The following is an 18,399-nucleotide window of genomic DNA, read 5'->3' on the forward strand; positions in this document are numbered from 1 at the left end:
GTGTCAGACAGTGCTGGGAAATCCAGATCTAGGAAAACTGAAATTCACCTTCCAGATCCAATGAAGCAAAGATAGGACTGAGCAGCTGATTCAAAATACAGCTCACTGCACTCAGTCCTGACTTTCTGAACAAGCATGTGACATGTTAACAGCAAAGAAAAGTTAGAGTTAATTGGGAAAGAGATTTAATTGTGTTCAACTTGATAGTCTTTTACAACTAACAACAGCTCTCTGAGGGCAGCCCAGACTGTCCTCATGCTGGGACTGTGGATGGACGCAGCCCTTGCGGTGGTAGATGGTGTCCCCAGCTGCCTGCCTCCAGCCTCTTGCCAGAGGTTAGACCCCATGAATACTCATACAGGTGTTTTTTAACCCATTTCAGAAAAAAAAAAAAGAAAAAAAAAGGAAAAAAAAAAGAAAAGAAAAAGAAAAAAAAAGAACTGTGTTAATATACAGCTTGTTTTTGATAGCCTGCCTTTGTTTGATATGGTGTACCTGAGGAAATGTTTAGGTGGGAGATAGAAAACCTCTGCAAGGTGCAGTGACAAAATCTGAGGATTGGCTACTGATCAGTGGCTTCTACTGCTACAGCTATTTGCAGAGTTCACACCTGGAATGTAAACAAAAGGTAGAAGACTATACTTACAAAAGCTTGTCATTCTGAATGCTATCACCGTAAAAATTTGTCACATTGTACCTGGGTATTTTTAAATACCAAAGTCCAGTTCACAGGCAGGCAACAGATGCTGTGATATGATCCTTCCCAGATGCAGAATTTCTGGAGGTTCCATGTCTACAAAATAAAAGCTACCCAGGAATATCCTATTTCATTTAATACTAGTCTTGGAAACTCGTCATCTGGTCAGTCCAGTATAAAGTGTAACCAGACAGCGCACATGTGTAGTCTCACAAGGAAGTGAACAGCTCTTTATATTAAAGGGAAAACAGCAGGCCAGGAACACTACCACAAACAAACAGAAAACCAGGTCACTCACTGGGATTTTCAGAAGTGATCTCTGAGATTATTCTGCCTGTTAATGCATCAGGCCTAAAATTACATTTTCACAGCTGTATTATAAGGACACGGCAGCAAGGTTATAGTGCCAGATTTATCCTGGCTGCCAGAGCAAGGGAAAGGCAAGACAGACATGATGACACAGGATTCTCACTGATCATCCAGTATATTTTACCTGCTACCAGTGAGCACTTGCACCTTCTTGCATATGTATTGTGCTCCAGGACTGCCTATTTCCTCCCAGTACTCCCATAAACACTGTTCTGCTTTTGAAAGTTAAAAGAAAGAAAACCTCTTATTTATTTATATAATCTTATTTTTTTTTCCTACTTTGTTCTAGGATATAGAATAATAGTATGTAAGACTTAGTGGGGATTTTCCACCATCTGCTATAGATAGCCTCTCAAGTGCAGAGCAAGAACCAAAGTGAGAAAATTAAATTTCCGTGTCATCAGGGGAGTGTGGGAGATGGTAAAGGAGGGAAAGCAGTTTAGAACCGTGAGTCTGATGCCTATGTAGCATAAAACCAACCATATAAATACTGCTTCTTTTCTCCCAGCTAAGGTAGAAGAAATCACAAGGCTCTGATTTCTATCAGCAATATGGACTTTGAATGACTCCTACAGTCTGATAAAGTTTTGCAAGTTTAAGCAGTTTCTCACTTTGCTTTCTGCTCTCATGTTGGTAACTATTTATCTTCTTTAGATTACTGAGAGGCAATACTGACGTCCAAGTTTGGAGAATAAACACCTTTCTGGATCCATTCACTAATTTCCTGTTACTTAACGTTTCAGACCAGTGGAAGAAATTGAAAATATGAGCGGTAATGCAGACTTCAGCATTCTCAGTTACTGAGTGTGTAGGTAGGTAATTTACACGATTGCACAGCTTGTGTTAGAAGGTTTGGCGTGCCTGAACACCACTCGTTTCATCTGCTTTAGATTTCTGTGCCACCTGGACCAGGGGGCAGCCTCTTACAAATACCATGTGAGCTAGAGATCCATGTCCATGAAACGGCCTCTGGAGGCTTGTCAGAGAGCAGGGAGTGTGGTCCTTTTCAGCCTTTTGCCTATGAGTTGCACATGTGGGAAACACACACCTGCCCTCATTTTTATTTTCTGAAAAGCTTCCAATGGCCTTGGCCAGGTTGGGGCTGGGATCTCCAGCAGGCAACGCGCCCCCCCAGCTCCCTGCTGCTGGCACGAAGCGCACAGCACCTGCCCCGAGCCCCACAGCGCCGCCCTCCGGCGCCATTAACCGCCCCAACGGCCCTAACGGCCGCACACCCCGCCCCGGCGGCGCATGCGCGGTGTGGCGGCGGAGGAGGGTCTGTTCCCTCCCATCCTCTCCCGTCCCCTCCCCTCCCGTGGCGGCGCCGGGATCCCTGCGGCGGCCCGTAGCGGCAGCGCGGGGGCAGGCAGGCAGGCCGGCCGCGAGATGGCGGCGCAGAAGATAAACGAGGCCCTGGAGCACATCGCCAAAGCGGAGAAATAGTGAGCGGGCGGCGGGGGCGGCGGGGTGCCAAGGCGCCTGATGGCTCGGCTTGGCTCGACCCGACCCGGCTCTTCTGGCTCGCGGGGGCACCGCGCCGCCTCCTGCCCGAGCCGGGCGCCGCGGAGCGCGCTGCTCGCCCCCGTGCCTCGGGGCTGCTGCCCGCTGGGCGGCTCGGCTCGGCTCCTCTTCAGCCCCGGGCCGCGGTCGAGGCGCCCAGGAGGTGTCTTGGGAGTTGTAGTTCTGCCGGCCACCGTGCTCGGAGCGGAGGCCCAGGGGAGAACTACGTCTCCCATGATGCCCCTGGCGCAGCGGCTGGGAGGCGGTGGTCTCGCGGAGCGACGTGACCGGGGGGGGGGTGGGTTGACATGGCGGCCGGGCACCCTTCTTCCCCCCCAGGGGCTGGTTGTGGCGAATAAAACTGCTTCACCCCGCCTGCATTCCTTGGCTTGGTTGTTTCCTGCCTGTTTCCTTTTAGATGGCCTCAAAGACCTGTGCTGACACGTAGCTTAAAGGACTTAACACCCTACGTGTGGCAGTCTTTTATTTGTGTTTTAACACTGAATATAGCCGTTTTGCTCAATCTCACAGGCTGCTGTACAGATGTAGTAGAGCTGACTGTTCCAAAGATACTATGACATTAGTAATAAATAAATAATGACAGGCAATCCCGAAATTGAGAATCGAAAGTTGTGTGATAGTGGAGAGACTGCCTCACAGTCCCCAAATCAAGGATCGAAAGTAGCGTGATAACAGGGAGAGCACTTTGCAATAACAAATGTGTACCAAGTATTCTTTTCATAATACCACCTGATGAAAAATGCCTTTCAGTGGAGTTCATATTAAGCATATCTTGGAAAGCATCGGACATAGAACACACTGAATTCATGAACTGTGTGCAGATTAAAGGCTCATGTATGTTAGCTAAATGAAATTGAGATTTTTTGTGATAAAAATAATACAAAATGAAAGCTTGCTTTGGATTTGTGTGCTGCGGTAATCCAAGTAAGATTACAAAACCAATACATGGTCTATATACAATGTTTTTTCCATGTTGAGCATGTATTGCATCTGAAGTGTCAGTCTACAACAGATGCTAAAATGAACTTTACAGGGTTTTTTTTTGTTGTTAATAAGGAAATCATAATATTGAGGTCAGCATTGCCTGATGACTCGCCTCACTTTGCTGTGTACAGTTTTTCCTCACATGTATATATGTGCAGCACTAATTAAGTGTCATGAGCTGTTGCAGACGTATTAATGACAAACCCGTGAGGCTTTGTGTTTGTGGTGGGAGGTAAATAATTTCATTTGTGTATGGAATGGGGAGTCTGACAGCTCTCTGGTTGACTTTTGTTGACTTTCTACTGCTGAGGAGCTGGGCTTGAGATGACTCTTTGGGGATCAATTTAGAAGCACGTTAGGACAGAGCATGTAACTCAAGAGACCATTGCAATGCTTTATGCAATGCCAAACAATGTTGGCGTTTGTTTTTGCAGTTGTGATGCCACAGTGGTATTCGCACAAGGGTAGTCACTCCTTTTCAGAGGTTGTCTGAAGTTCTAAATATATATTAAATGCTGCAATGGTAAAATATAAAAATATTAGTAATTGTTAATAAGTCTTTCTTCTTGTATTTTAGTCTGAAAACTGGATTCTTAAAGTGGAAACCAGATTATGACAGTGCAGCTACCGAATATGGGAAGGCAGGTATGTGTGACCGTAAATATGGACACATACTTTCTAGTTTCAAAATACTTCTTAAGCTTAAACCCTGATAAAATTTTACATATTTTCGGTACATTACTGTATAAGTAAAACTGTTTTGAAGACTAAAGTAAGAAGAAGGAAAAATAAATATTCCTAGTAGCACTGTAAAATAAATTTCAAATTGTACTTGGAGGTCTAGACCTATTGCAAAATACTTTTTTTCTTCTCAAGCTTACAGCTTCTACCTTGGATATTATTATGTATCACAAAAATAAAGCTTTCCTCCTTCCACTTGTCCGCCCCCAAATCCTTCTTGACCTTCCCCAACAACAAATATTCTAGCTGTTCTTAAATCTTTGCTTTTTCATCATCTTTTGAAGTATGTCTTGACTAAGACTGTCTCAGTAAGGTAGTGACATTGACAGTTTTTTTTAGATACAGTAAGATCTCTTTCCTCCTTCTTTTCTGCAGCAAATGTCAAACCAAACATAAAATTCTTACTAGCTGATTTTTTTTCTTAAACCATTTTTTTTCTCTTTCTGAAAGTAGGCATTTCTACTTACTCATTTAAGCCTGAATTAAAATTTAAAAAAAAAAAAAGAGCAATTAAAGCTCTTACAAACTGAAATTTACTTGAAGTCCTGCTTCAATATCCTATGTATCTAATGGAGATACAAATACATGATTGTGCCCTGAAGTGGTTGTGTTGAGGAAGTTGTTACTGGTTTGTTTTGTTGATGATACGCTTCTATCACTGCCCTACTGACTTTGTATAATCTGTACTGATTAAACCTATATATATATATGCATTTCTATGGTTTTACAATTAAAATGCAGAGTGAGTGAGTTGCTAAATCTGTCTGACTGGATGATGTATAACATAGGGTACAGTGATGTTATGCAAGTGTTGTTGACAATAAATGTTTTCAATGATAACTAAGTGACTAATGAAGTAAGGAGGACTGTCATGGGATTTTTTTTATTATTTTTTTACAATTTAACAAGCCCCCCAATTTATCTAAAGAGTGTTTATATCTTTAGGTGGTTAAATACTTGAGCAGAAGTGATTAAATAAAAAGGTAAAAGGCAAACTGTAAATGAGAACTTTATTTAATTTCTTGCAGCTGTTGCTTTTAAGAATGCCAAGCAGTTTGACCAGGCAAGGGAAGCCTGTTTGCGAGAAGCTGAAGCACATGAAAACAATAAAGCGTATCCTTTCATTGTTTTTCTTTTTTCCAAGAAGCTGACTGTTTGCTACTTAGAATGGGGTAACGGGTGTTGGTAGAAAATGTTTTTAATATATTTGTTCATTTTGTCAATTTAAGAAGGTTCTCTTCTGGAAGACTGTAAGTGGGAAAACTAAAAAACTCTTTTGTTTAGAAAATCTATTTTGTTTCAATTACTATCTGGCATGATAAGGTTCCGACCAGTGCCTGAGATGCCTAGGTACTACTTCAGAAATTAGTATATAAGTATTTTTAAATTCCTACAAACAGATAGTATGAATTAAATTGAACTGACATTATTACAATGCTCATGGTAGTATTTAGTAACCAGGAACATGTTTTTAAATAAATAAGATTTTTATAACTTTACATGTGTAATTATACTTTAGTATGTTGCATTTATGTTGTCCTTAGATGCATTTATTTTTGATACCTTGCCTACAAACTTAACAGGTTTTATTTGCGTTTATGGGAGTCCTTGCTTTGAAACTAGCAGTTGTATAAGATTTCGTACACAATTTTTCTTCATTATAATTTTATGGATTTTGTCCTTGACTTTGACAATGTTACTTCCAGACTTTTCCATGCTGCCAAGTAAGTACAGGTGCACCAACTAATCTGAAACAAGTTTTCTGATTTACGGTACAAGCATTTTGATTTCACTGTAATAAATAGCATGGTTCAAGTGATTTCACCATTTCAAAATCAGTTTAATGAAAGCACAGGCTAGAAAGGTCTGAAAACCTGCAATGGCTATCTGAAGAAATAAGGATTTTCACAATCCACAGTAGCTTTTGATATCAAGTACTTTTTCTTACATTAAATTTTTTATAAGCTAGAAATTCTGCACTGTTGAGCTTACAATGAAATTTAATTAAAGAATGCTTCAAAGCAAGCAGATAATGACAATTCAAATATTACTTGTGGGACAGATCATGAGAATAGATTTTTATTGGGGAGATCAGGAGGTGTGGTTGAAATACTTTATTTGTGGAAGATAATCTTGCACGTGTATTGTCTCATTACATAACTTAAAATACTTGAAACATCTTCAAATTATTAAACATTAACAGTGAAGTGGTAGCTGATGCAGGTTGACATTTGCTGCATACTTACAGCTTGCTGAAATACACCATATCTAACCAAACTGTAAATTTTTCTCTGCAGAGCTTATGAACAAGCTGGCATGATGCTAAAGGTACTTTCGTTTACTAGTTCTTATTAAAAAGCTCTCTTTTATAGTGAGTAGACAGTTTTATCTCACCCAGCCATTTTAAAGATATATGCAAGCAAATTGCATGTTACAGTGCTGTTCTTCTGTTGACTTACAGTCCCCACCAATACCCTCAAGTAGTTTAGGGAACCTGCATTTTTACTTGGAAACAGTTTTTTGGTTTCCTTTTGTAGAAAGAAAGGTGAGGGCCTCACGTCAAAGAGTGAATGAAGACTGGTGCTTCTGCTCTAAACTACCAGAAATTCTTGCCTTAAATGGGGAAGCAACTAATTGCTTCTTAGATGAGCAGTAGATTGAAGTAAGAGAAATAAAAGCTCATATTCTAGCGCTGTTACAGCTTCTTTACAGTTGACCAAATACTAATTTTATCAATGATATCGGTAAAAGGACGATCCTGAAAAGAGGGGTGGTAGAATCAGGTTATCTCACGGGGACCAGATCATGTGGATCTCTTTATTTTTGAAAGTAAAATGTAAGTGTCTGGTAGAATTTGGAAGCTGTAGAATGAGAAGGCAGTCTTGTTTTGCCTATTTGTTCCATTAGTACTTGTATTTTGGGGCAGTAGAATAGTGTTTTTGCTTGAAATATTTTATTTGTGAAAGAAAAAGGTTTCTACTTACTTGATATGGGTAATATATATGTCGTGTAATCCTTAAATGCATGTTTTCTAAATATATTAGTTTAGTTATCCATTATCTCAGCCATACTGCATGCATATGGTCTTTCAGTGAGTTTTGGGTGACACCTCCAAACTTCATGCGACAGGTTATAGTAAGCCTTGTAATCATGAGTATTCACTGCTGTAATCTGATTGCTTATGAGAATCCTGCTTGTGACCTTTTGTATGAGTGTGTATTAGTGAGTCAGTAGTTTTGTAGATTACTGGGTGATATCATTTGGGCATCACTAAATCAGTGCATATTAAGTTTGGTGCTTAGAAGTGAATTTAGAGTTTGTATTCAACCTTCAAGAATGTAAAAACAAATTAGAATCGTAGTCTGATGCTCAAATCCGATCTGACAGAAAGGTCAGTATTTGTGTGGACTGCAGCTTAGATGCTCTCTAGCTGCTTGTTGAATCAGATTTTAAAGAGGGAAAGATTAAATTCAAAGATGGAGAGTGAGAAAATTTAATTTGGATTGAAATCTGTAGAGGGAGTGAACTTGTTGGTCTGACTCTATATGGCTGAGAAGCCTGCCTGCTATATCCCCCTCTCTGTGGTTATTCAGTGAATTTATTGAATTCTGCTAAACTTGTTCTTCACACTTATGTGGCAGTGCAGAAGGTGCATTTCTGTATTCCTGTGTGTTCTGGTACTTTTTTTTTTTATAAACTGAAACCTCTAAATATATATTGTGTTACAGTTTGTTTTGCATTGTTTCATTTGCTTCATAAGCACAGCTCCTAACGGCAGTCTCCCTCTGACTGTTTCTTTGCAGGAGATGCAGAGACTCCCTGAAGCTGTTCAGCTAATTGAGAAAGCCAGTATGATGTACCTGGAGAATGGGACACCAGATACAGCAGCTATTGCACTGGAACGGGCTGGAAAGTAAGCTTGCGGTCTTGGTAGATAGAATACCTGTGGGGCACGGGTATCTCTTTGGTTGCCTCCCTGTCTTTTTGATGCTTTCATCTGAAGAGAAATTACTTATGTTTGTCACAGGTTAATAGAAAATGTGAGCCCAGAGAAGGCTGTACAACTCTATCAGCAAGCAGCATCAGTGTTTGAAGTAAGCTTTACTTTCTTTATTTTCACCAGCAAAGAACTTTCCAGTCCCAGAAAGTAAACTGACTTGGATGAATTGCTGTTTAGGATCATCTGTAAAGCTAAGAAAATGCCGAAGGGTGGCCTCTAAATTATTTTTCCCTCCTTTCACATCAGTGGCTGAGTAATGAAGCTGAAGGGTTTTTGTGCTGTAGAGAAGGAGATTATAAAAGTGAGGGGTCAGTTCTTTTCTCAGGTTGGGACTTGACGAAATCTGAGTCCTTTCATTTTCTGCCTCTTGTTGGTCAGTCCAGAGCATAGGGAATATAGCTTCTGTTGAGTCCTGGAATCTAAAGCAGTTTGAAATCCTTGAAGGCACAGAATGAAGAATTTGCTTAAAGCTCCACCCATCCCATAAGCCTTTTCATTACTGTCTTTGGCATATTTCTCTATAGGTGATTGTCGTATGTATGTCTGCAACTCTGTGTTGATGTTGCTTTGCTCTCTAGATACATACAGGAGCTGGCTGTGGGACTTCGTTACACCAGTACTCTTTGTGTTCCACTTGAGTTTGCGAACTGCTGTTATAGCAGAATAATTGTTTTTGGTTACAGACAACATACTTAGTTTAAGGTCTGTTAGTCTTAATCCTACACAAATGGAATATGAACATATGAGTTTTCTTTGGTCTTTTCTAGAATGAAGAACGTTTACGGCAAGCATTAGAAATGTTAGGGAAGGCTTCAAGACTTTTAGTCCGAGGACGCAGGTATAGCTTTATAACTATTACTTCTTAAATGTAGTTGAATCTTTAACAGTGAATTTATTTGTTTTGGCTTGGTTTTTATTGTTGTTGTTGCTGGGTTTATATATACCATTACTTATGCTTCTTCTTTGAGATGCACTTCAAACTTAAACGCAGTTTCTGTGGGATGTAAGACTACCATGTTCATCCAGGAGTCATGTGTTCTGGGATAGGAGAATGTGAGCTGTAAGGCTTTGTTTTCTTTGTGTTTATTGAGCAGCTATAAAGGACCTACGTCAGTTTTCACTAGTTGCTAAACTGCTGGAAATTTTTTCTTCCAGCACTAATTTGTAGAAAGTATTTGGAAATCTTTTACCACTATCTAATACAAAACAGGGAAATTAAGTTATCAAACTGAGGAAAGAAATCTGTTGGCAGTGGTCTGACTGTGGACTTCTGAGAAGTGTGTCTTGGTTTCTCAATTGCAACTTATTTTAAGTGCTTATTACTGGCACCAGACTTGACCTGCAGTTCAGCTTAGACTTGCTTCACTGAAACATACGGTTTCTTTGTCTGCATCTGTGTTTCTGGCTACTTTCAAGAAGCTTTATTTTGTTGTTTAATTGTGGTCAGAAAAATAAATTCATAAAGCAGTGTCAAAATCTTTCTGTGAAAGAGCAAGTAAACGTAGCTGCAGAACATCTGAAACATAGTTGCTCTTCTCCTTTATAGTTAATGTACTATCATTCATTTGTAGAAGCTTAATATAGTAGTTAAATGGAGTATTCAAACTGGAAACCAGCTACTATGTTTTTTTCATTGTTTGTTGACATCAGATAGACTGATTGCTTACAGTAACTTCATGACATATAGAAATCTGTTAGAGGAAATTATGAGGCATTCATCTTGTATGATGTTGTGAAAAGTGAGGTTTTGTCTGAATACCAGGGGTGTTCTTGGCCTGCATGTATATGAAAGGTATTGTTGACTGTATATATTTTTATATATATATATATATATGTTTACATACTCTTAATAAGATCTACTGCTGATTTTAGTTTTGTTGCTTTTTATTGAGGAAAGCTTTGCGTGTGCATTAGTTAAACAGCTCAAAATGAGCCTTGGGTTTATTATGCTTGTTTGCTGGTATTGATACTCATAACTGAATGGTGGGTTTTTTTGTTTGTTTGTTTTAGATTAGATGAGGCTGCATTGTCTCTTCAAAAGGAAAAAAGTATTTATAAGGAAATTGAAAATTATCCAACATGCTATAAGGTAAAAGTCTAAGTTACAATTTCTGGTAGTGTATTTCAAGTTTTTCTGGGGAACTAATGTAATCTAATTGCTGAGTTCTGTCTGACAATATGTACCTCTTGACAGATATATCTTTCTTGTTAAATAATTAGAATGTGTGGTCGTTCATGCTTCCCCAGCCTCTGTATTTTTCACTACTGTAATGTTGAAGATAAGATGCTATTATCTGTGGGAGCTATCAAAAACACTGAACTATAGTGATTTATGAACAGGCCTTCAAATTGATATGGACAAGCCCAATTTTCTGTTTTAGAAGCTGAATTAATTGATTTTGAAACAGGAAGGGAGAGAAAGAGAATCATGGACATATTCTTACTGTATTTTTAATAGGATTGTCTTCTGGTCTGTGTTTAGCTTGATGTTATTCCTTCAGTATTCTTAGTAGAAATATTTAGTTTTGGTTCTAAATAAGAATTTGTGATAGTTTGTTTTGGGTTTGTAGTTGGCATGACCTGTATGACAAACCACAAAAAGAAAAACATTATCCAGTTCTGTGCAACAGTTCGTTATAACATTAGAGGAGATAACCGATTTCATACCAGCTGATGATCTGGCTTACTACTTCATGACGTTCTTGTTCCAGTATATTAGAATCATTGAAGACTCTTAACAGTCTTTTCACACTAAATATTAGCAGTCCATTATCCTTCTCATATTTTACTGCTTTTTTCTAAAGAATAATCAGTTTCTTTTTTTTTTTTTTTGTTTAGAAAACTATTGCTCAAGTCTTAGTTCATCTTCACAGAAATGATTATGTTGCTGCAGAAAGATGTGTGAGGGAAAGCTATAGGTAAGTCTGCTTCATATTTTGTAATCTTAAGCTGAATGTTTCATTAATGGTGATTTATTCTTATGAAAGAGCAAGGGAAACGCTCTCTGTCAATAAGTTTTAAACCTGCAAGTCTATTGACTTACAGTACAACAGCATTCTCTGTTAGATAGCCACCTATCAGGAATATGTTTTTGCTCTTAACAGATTCAGCAGTAATTACCATTGTGATACTTGTTGGTGAATATACAATAAAAAGTTAGTCATAAATAAATACTTATGTACAACAGGTGAAATGAGATTAAAATTAGATGTTTTTTTTTAATTTTTCCTTGTTAAAAGCGGAGCAGAATACTGTTACGACTGGAATTCTTGCCTTACTGATAGCCTTTGGCATGTCTCGTTTTCAAACAAAACAGAGATGGTTGCCTATTTGTAAATAAATGTTCAAGATTAAAAGTGGGGATTTCTGGATGTCCCTAACTGATTTTTTTTTTTTTCAGAATCTTTTTGCCATGTCATGTGTTGAGGCCCTTAAAAAAGTTGAAATTGTAACTTTTCATTTTGTTAGTTTGAGGATGGAAATGTTGAATGCAGTCTCAAAATGCTCAGTAGCAGCATCCATGTACAATCAATAAAACTGTCTGGTATGGTGATTAGATTGAGGGAAAGATTCATCTAAAGGTTTTTGTTGAAGAAAGTTTTGTAGCATGTGAGTTACTATGTTTCTGGTTGTCCTGATACAGAATATCTTGCTCTTGTCATATATTATTAGAAGAAGAAAAACAAGATTTCTCCTTTTCACAGTTTTTTAATAGTTGATTGAACTGAAAGACAAATTAGAGAGCAGGAACTAGTCCAGTTCCACAATGAAATGGAGCAAGTATTCTTTATTCGCCCAGGAGAAAATTTTGATGTCAAAATCTGGATTAGTATTTTACCGTAGTCCTTGGAGGCTTACTTGCAGCTCTCCATTTCAGCTTTTATCTGGACTTCAGTAACAAAATACTGAAACGATGTGTTTTTACTTAACTGTATGTTTTAAGTGAAATGACGTGAACATATATGTAAGTTGAATAGTTACTCTATTTTTAGAAATAAGCTGTTAAGATCCATCTTTAAACATCTTGGTCATATTTTCTATGTCTTCAATTTGTATGTTATGTAGAAACTCATTACAATTTTTTTTTCTGTATTTAAAATGGAAGAAGGGTTTATTGACTAGTCAGGAAAAATCAAAAAATTCTAATCTATTTTTGACTTGGCTGTGATTGCGGTCTAATTCTCAGCAAACTAACACTGCTGAAAGTTGAAGTTTATGGATATGATCCATGCACCTGGAGATATCAGCGTTAGACAGTTTGATGGAGTAAGTAGTCCATCAGATTCTCATCAGCTGCCTGCTCTTCTGCTTATTAATTAGCAGCATTTAAAGATAGGATAGCTGAGCATCAAGTAGATTGCTGAAATGTCCTAAATGAACTCTTAATTTCCTCCAGTATACCAGGATTTAATGGAAGTGAAGACTGTGCAGCACTAGAGCAGCTTTTAGAAGGGTATGACCAGCAAGATCAGGATCAAGTTTCGGAAGTCTGTAACTTGCCACTCTTCAAATATATGGACAATGATGTAAGTGGGTAGTTCTTATGATTTTTTTTAATAATCATTTTTGTTTGTTCAGTTTGAGGGAGATTTTCCTCTAATAGAGGAAAATAAGGAAAGTAGGGTCCATACATTTATTGCGACTTGCTCTTTCATCCTGCCTTGTGCCTGCAAAATTCTTTTTTTCTTTTTTTGACTTTGCTGCCTGCCCCGTAAAGTCCCACACTGTTGTTCTGTGCTGATGGTGGGAAGGCTTAGATGAAAGAGCAATTTGTTATCAATATGCTGAGTCTGTTTAAAGAGTTGTCCAAAATACAGTTCCCTTTTGCTTCATTAGTTATGGGGCCAGTACACTTTGTTGCTAGTGGTATATCTCAGAAATACCATGTTGCTGCCTGCATAAACGTTACAGAATGAGTGTGATGTCTACAGGATGTTGGATGCTTTTTTTCGGCACTTATTCTCTAGCAAATCGCTAATTTGTGAAAGATATATTTTTTTCATTTTAAGAAAGTAGTCTGTATTGTGTTTTTTTTCTTTGAAATTGTAATTTGTAGGCAGAAGGTATAAGGATAGGAAAGCCATAACATGCCGAACTTTGTAACAGTATTGACTAAAATTACTCTATTACCATGCTGAATAGTAGAAACCAAGGTACTGATTATACTGAAAAATGTTTGCGAGACTTAAATGAGCCATAACTAGATAATGTGTGCAGAGGTGCACACTGAAAATGTTTGTGGTGTTTTTTTTCTTCCTCCTGAAAAGCTTGAACAGCTGAAGCTGTAGAATCCAAGGCCAGCTAGGATGGGGCTTTGAGCAACCTTGTGTAGCAGAAGGTGTCCCTGCCCATGGCCTATGGCGGGGAGGTTGGAACTAGATGATCTTGAGGTCCCTTCCAACCCAAACCATTCTATGATGATTATATAATCATTTGGCAAAATTATTGTATAATGCACAGTATTGTTACAGATCTTGTTTCTCATTTCTCAAAGTGTTGGAGATGGAAAAATGAACCAACATTACACTTACTCTAAGTTGTATAAAGCGTAGTCTGAAAGCAGCATCAGTCTGTTTTCTGTACCGAATGTGACTTCTTCATTAATTGTGAACTTCAGTCAGTTCTGTGCAGTGTAATTCAACAAGACTATTTTGTGATAGTAAAGAAAGTAAACTTATCTTTTTCTATCAGTATGCCAAGCTTGGTCTTACCTTGGTGGTCCCAGGAGGTGGGATCAAGAAGAAATCTCCAAACACTGCACAAGACAAAACAAGAGGACCAGCCACGGTGGGCTCTCATGCCGATGAGGAAGAGGATGAATATTCTGGTGGACTTTGCTAGCTGCAGATATATGTTGTCTTAAATATCTAACTTGTTTGTGATGTTGAGCATATCCAAAGGTACCAGATTTACCAGAGCTTCATTGCAATTGTGATATGGGAATGCTAATATTAGCTTGGCAGCTTTTGGGTACAAAAAAAAAGGCGAAAGAGCATGATTGTACCTTTCATCTTGAAACACCTTTGGATTTCATTTTTTACCTGGTAGGAGCTTCTTCAGGGTACTGCCTGCCATTTATGGGAAAAAATTCGAGAGAAGTTTTTACTAAAAGCACAGTTTAAAAAGAAACCAAAACTCTGAAGAGAAGCACTGGGGTTAGGGAGAGTGGCACAAAATTCCAAATGCTGGATTTCAATACCTGACACTTTTTTGTCCCCAATAATATGTTTGTGATTGTTTTCTGAGTTAAATGTAAGGTTGTTAAATGAACATCATCTGGATGTTCATCTCCTGTTTAACATTATTTAAGGAAGACCGTGGCACAGAGGGATTTTCCACTAGTATAATCACTAGGGGGAACATTCAGTTTATTTTAACATGTTTTTACCTCACTGTGGAATATTACTTTAGTATCTTATTCTTTGCAAGGAGTATCCATGTGGTTGTAGAAAACACTAAGACAGCTACTGTGGAGGAGTTTTGCAAGGTTATGGGCGCAGATATGCACATCTTTCATCTTATATTGACCTGAAGTCTTTCAAAATAAGTGAGTGCATAGTGTTTGTAATGCACACCTTGGGGAATGGAAGGAGTGGACAACCTTTCTAGCACTGTTTCTGAACATAATGAAAAACAAAAATGAAGGTAAATTTTAATGTGTGTTAAATATAAAGCTCAGGAGACAGTATTTAGCAAAATTTAGGTGGAATGTTTCAGTGGTATGATTGAGCTTAGGAGTGTTTCAGATGTTCACTTCCTAATCAATACTCTAGTTTGCAAAGACGTTTCATTCTTTCATATTTTAAAAGCATAGAACAGCTACCTTTTACAAGTGGCATTTTTCAAACTAGCTCAAACCCAAAATAACCAAATTTTAAAGCATCTTCTCCACTTCTATTTGATTACAAGTTGTCATGTCTTTCACAAGCTTCTTTAGTGTCTAAATTAATTTGACCATTGTATGCTTAAAAGTTGACAACCCCAGAAGACGGATCTGTGGTCTGTTTTTTCAGGAGAACCTAATCAAGGTCTGCACTAAGGTGATGTCCAAAGTTCAATAAACAGTAGATCAAAAGCATAGTGTTAAGTGTCAGTACAGTTTCTGCCACATCAAGGAACTGGATGGCTTCAAAAATACTAAGTGTGTCAGATGTAACTGTGATGAAGGTAGACTTTGAGGGCTAATATTCACTTTGCTTGGGTTGGATAGCATTGAGTAGCATAGCAATGGGTGCACAAGCTACACCATGATTGTAGGCAGAACTGCTGTAAAAGTCACGTTATTCAATTTAATGGATGTTCAGAAAAAGCTTTTTCTTGGTATTATGTTTGGTACTAGCTTGGATTTCAAAGCTGTTTGAGAGCTTTTTAAAGCTGTTTAAACCTGTTGTTCTGTAGTGTCTGATAGATGATTTCCCTCTGTTATTAAGGATGTATATAAAAGTTTTTGTACTTCTAAAAAATAGCCTAAATGAAATTTTAGGAAGTGAGTTGCTTTTCTCTCAGAATGATTACTAATATACACGAAAGATGTTTTTTTGAAGACTTTCCTATAACTCTTCTTTCTTCACCACTGAGGAAACTGAAGTGAAGCGTTCCACCTTCTGCCTTCTGGATTTGTTCATGAAGGTCACCATGCACTTTTTTATGGGGAGTTTTTATTACTTTTTTTTTAAAGCACATTTAGAAGCACTGGGAACACTAAGTGATTTTCCCTGCTTTTCCCTGCTGCTTCCATTTCTGAAATTACTTTTGGTGAATGGTACCAAGGAGTTTACTACTTTGTGTGTGCAAACAGTAACATGTATCTGAGAAGACAAGCAAGCAGGTCTGTCTGCAGGAAAGAACTTGATGAAATTTATACATCAGAATGCTTTTCGTGTTAGAAAAGAATATGCAAGATTGTGTCTTACCCACTCCCTCAGTTTTTTTTTTTCTTTTTAGCTTGTGCTAAGTACGGAAAACCTGGGACAAAAGTAACTTATACTAAATGTGTTAAGCTGCCATTGAATTTAAAGGGGTTTCTCTGAATCTTAGGAACAGAATCTTAATCTTTGATTGCAATGTTGCTGCAAAGACCAAATCTGCAGAAATGGAAGTGTCTGAAAATAAGATGGTCTATTTTATATAACTTATTCTCCTATTTTAGGCAATGAAAGTGTGATAGGAATATTATCTGCCTTTTAGTAAATGTTTAACTATAAAAGATGCTGTCTGTATGTTATGTATAAGTGTTTGTTTCTATCTTTCAAAGCAATTTGCACACTTCTGTAAATATCATTTAAGTGATTTAAAGTGAAAAATACACCATTTTCAGCAAGGAAGTTTCCAAAACTAATGGTGGCTGTAAGAAAAATAAAATAAGATTTGCATGAAGACTGAGCAATGATCAGTGTAATGTATATGAAATTAGATGATTTCTAAATTATCTGTAATTTATGGCTGAGTATGCCGAAGTGCAGTGTGAAATCTGTGCTTTATTTGTTCCTTTCCCAAATCTGTAATGTATTAGATTATGAAGTGTGTTTGTAACAGCTCTACAGATGCTGCCTCTGAGAAGAGGCTGTGTTTCACCAACATGAAAAATAAAACTTGAAACTAACATATTTGTGCTAGCTTTCCCTGTTGTTGATCAGGTCCTGTTTAGCATTGCCATTTGAGAATGAATGTTTTTTTTTGTAATCTCAAACAGATTTCATGTGACCATTTGTCTGTGATTCTTGTTGCCAGGCATTGCGGGTATATTATGCGATCAAGGACCTAAGTCTAGGAACTTCCTGGCTCAGTTTTGGGCATTGCAAGTCAGTGGTGTCCAGTCTTTGCAGCTTGTTCATTGGGCATTTCCTTAATTTCCTTACAGTCCATTTAATTTTATCCTGTGTTTTTTGTTTTTCTAACTGACCTTTCGGTACCTCTCCGCTGGCTTTCATTGTCAAGGAAGTGACATTTATTAGGCAATTCTGTCCAGTCAGAATAAAAAGTATGTATGTTTTGCCTCTGTGATAATATGTAGCATCTTGGTTGATGTCACTTCACTTCCTAATGGCTTATATTTAGAAAACAACATTGTCATACTGGGCAATTGTCAGACTGGAATTTGTCATCTTTTAACAAAGAGAGAGAGGGAAATAATTCTCCAAGTTCTCAGTCTTTAATTTTAGCCTAGGCATAGTAATGGTTTAGCAAAATGATTGTCTTTCTAGTGATGGGGGAGGACATGGAGATCATTAAATCGTAAGAGATAAAGCGCTTGTCTCCACATTTGGGCTGCTTAAATATATAGAAAACTCTTGAAGTCTTCAGGAAGAATACACCAACGTGCTCCAAGATTTACCTGAATATGCCGAAATCCAGAAAGGATTGGGAATATTGATGGGAGCAGAACAGACACGAAAAAAGTCCCTGAGTCAAACTGTGCTCAAGTATTGATACTGACTGTAACCGAAGTCTCGTGTGTGCCTCTGGACTCTGCTAGAGGCTGAAAGAGGTGCCTGGACCAAAATGAAAGGGTCAATTAAATGTGGAGGATATTCTGGCCATAAGAACTTGAACGTTAATTTCCAGCAAATACAACTGTTTTGGAATGGTTTAGGAAGAACACATACAAGTGACATAATGGCTACTTAAGTCATAGATTTTTGCTGGTTTAAAACCAAACCTGGAAGTGGTGTGGTAAATGGGAAAGTTAGTTTTGGAATGATTCATTCTTTACCTGTGTCATTTTACTTGTATGTTGAAGTGTCACTGGATGTTTAAGCAATTCTATAGATAAGTGGAGTTTTTTTCTTCCAAAGTGTAGTTTGTAATTCTGGTACAGAAAGCTTTTTTTTTTTTTTTGGGGGGGGGGGGCGGGGGAACACGGACTGGGGAGGGGAGAGAAGTTTAAAAAAAACACCATGGAGTGCTACTTTTATTTGTATTTGAATGGAAACAGATTCTGTTAAAATACATAAAAATACATTTCTGTATGTGCTGAATGTATACAGAAATAGAGTGGGGGCATATGAGGTATTATCAATGTGTGTTAAAACTGCTGTGTTCATTAGAGTTTCTTAATCACATCATATGGGTCACATTTTCAAAGCAG

At 37.9% G+C, this 18,399-nt stretch overlaps 1 protein-coding gene across 2 annotated transcripts; it reads left to right on the plus strand.

The window, feature by feature from the left end:
- Positions 1-2,334: 2,334 nt before the first annotated feature.
- NAPG (NSF attachment protein gamma) lies at positions 2,335-16,914 on the plus strand. 2 transcript variants are annotated; one of them, XM_083823052.1, is made up of 12 exons: positions 2,335-2,508; positions 4,149-4,216; positions 5,341-5,425; positions 6,019-6,036; positions 6,610-6,640; positions 8,116-8,225; positions 8,340-8,406; positions 9,080-9,150; positions 10,323-10,401; positions 11,151-11,230; positions 12,709-12,838; positions 14,004-16,914. In XM_083823052.1, the coding sequence occupies exons 1-12, from the start codon at positions 2,453-2,455 to the stop codon at positions 14,151-14,153; spliced, it is 945 nt and encodes a 314-aa protein (XP_083679178.1). In that variant the 5' UTR covers positions 2,335-2,452; the 3' UTR covers positions 14,154-16,914. The 2 variants fall into 2 exon arrangements, with proteins under 2 accessions (XP_083679178.1, XP_083679179.1); XM_083823053.1 differs by lacking the exons at positions 6,019-6,036; positions 6,610-6,640 and having other exon boundaries at positions 2,367-2,508; positions 5,341-5,438; positions 8,091-8,225.
- The last annotated feature ends 1,485 nt before the right edge of the window (positions 16,915-18,399 follow it).

The sequence above is a fragment of the Anser anser genome (assembly GCF_964211835.1).
Source record: "Anser anser genome assembly, chromosome: 2".
Lineage (NCBI taxonomy): Eukaryota > Metazoa > Chordata > Aves > Anseriformes > Anatidae > Anser > Anser anser.

Coding starts and splice junctions, on each gene's coding strand:
- NAPG (XM_083823052.1), top strand. CDS start 2,453: ATGGCGGCGCAGAAGATAAACGAGGCCCTGGAGCACATCGCCAAAGCG. Junction 2,509..4,148: donor ATCGCCAAAGCGGAGAAATA/GTGAGCGGGCGG, acceptor CTTGTATTTTAG/TCTGAAAACTGGATTCTTAA. Junction 6,641..8,115: donor AAGCTGGCATGATGCTAAAG/GTACTTTCGTTT, acceptor GTTTCTTTGCAG/GAGATGCAGAGACTCCCTGA.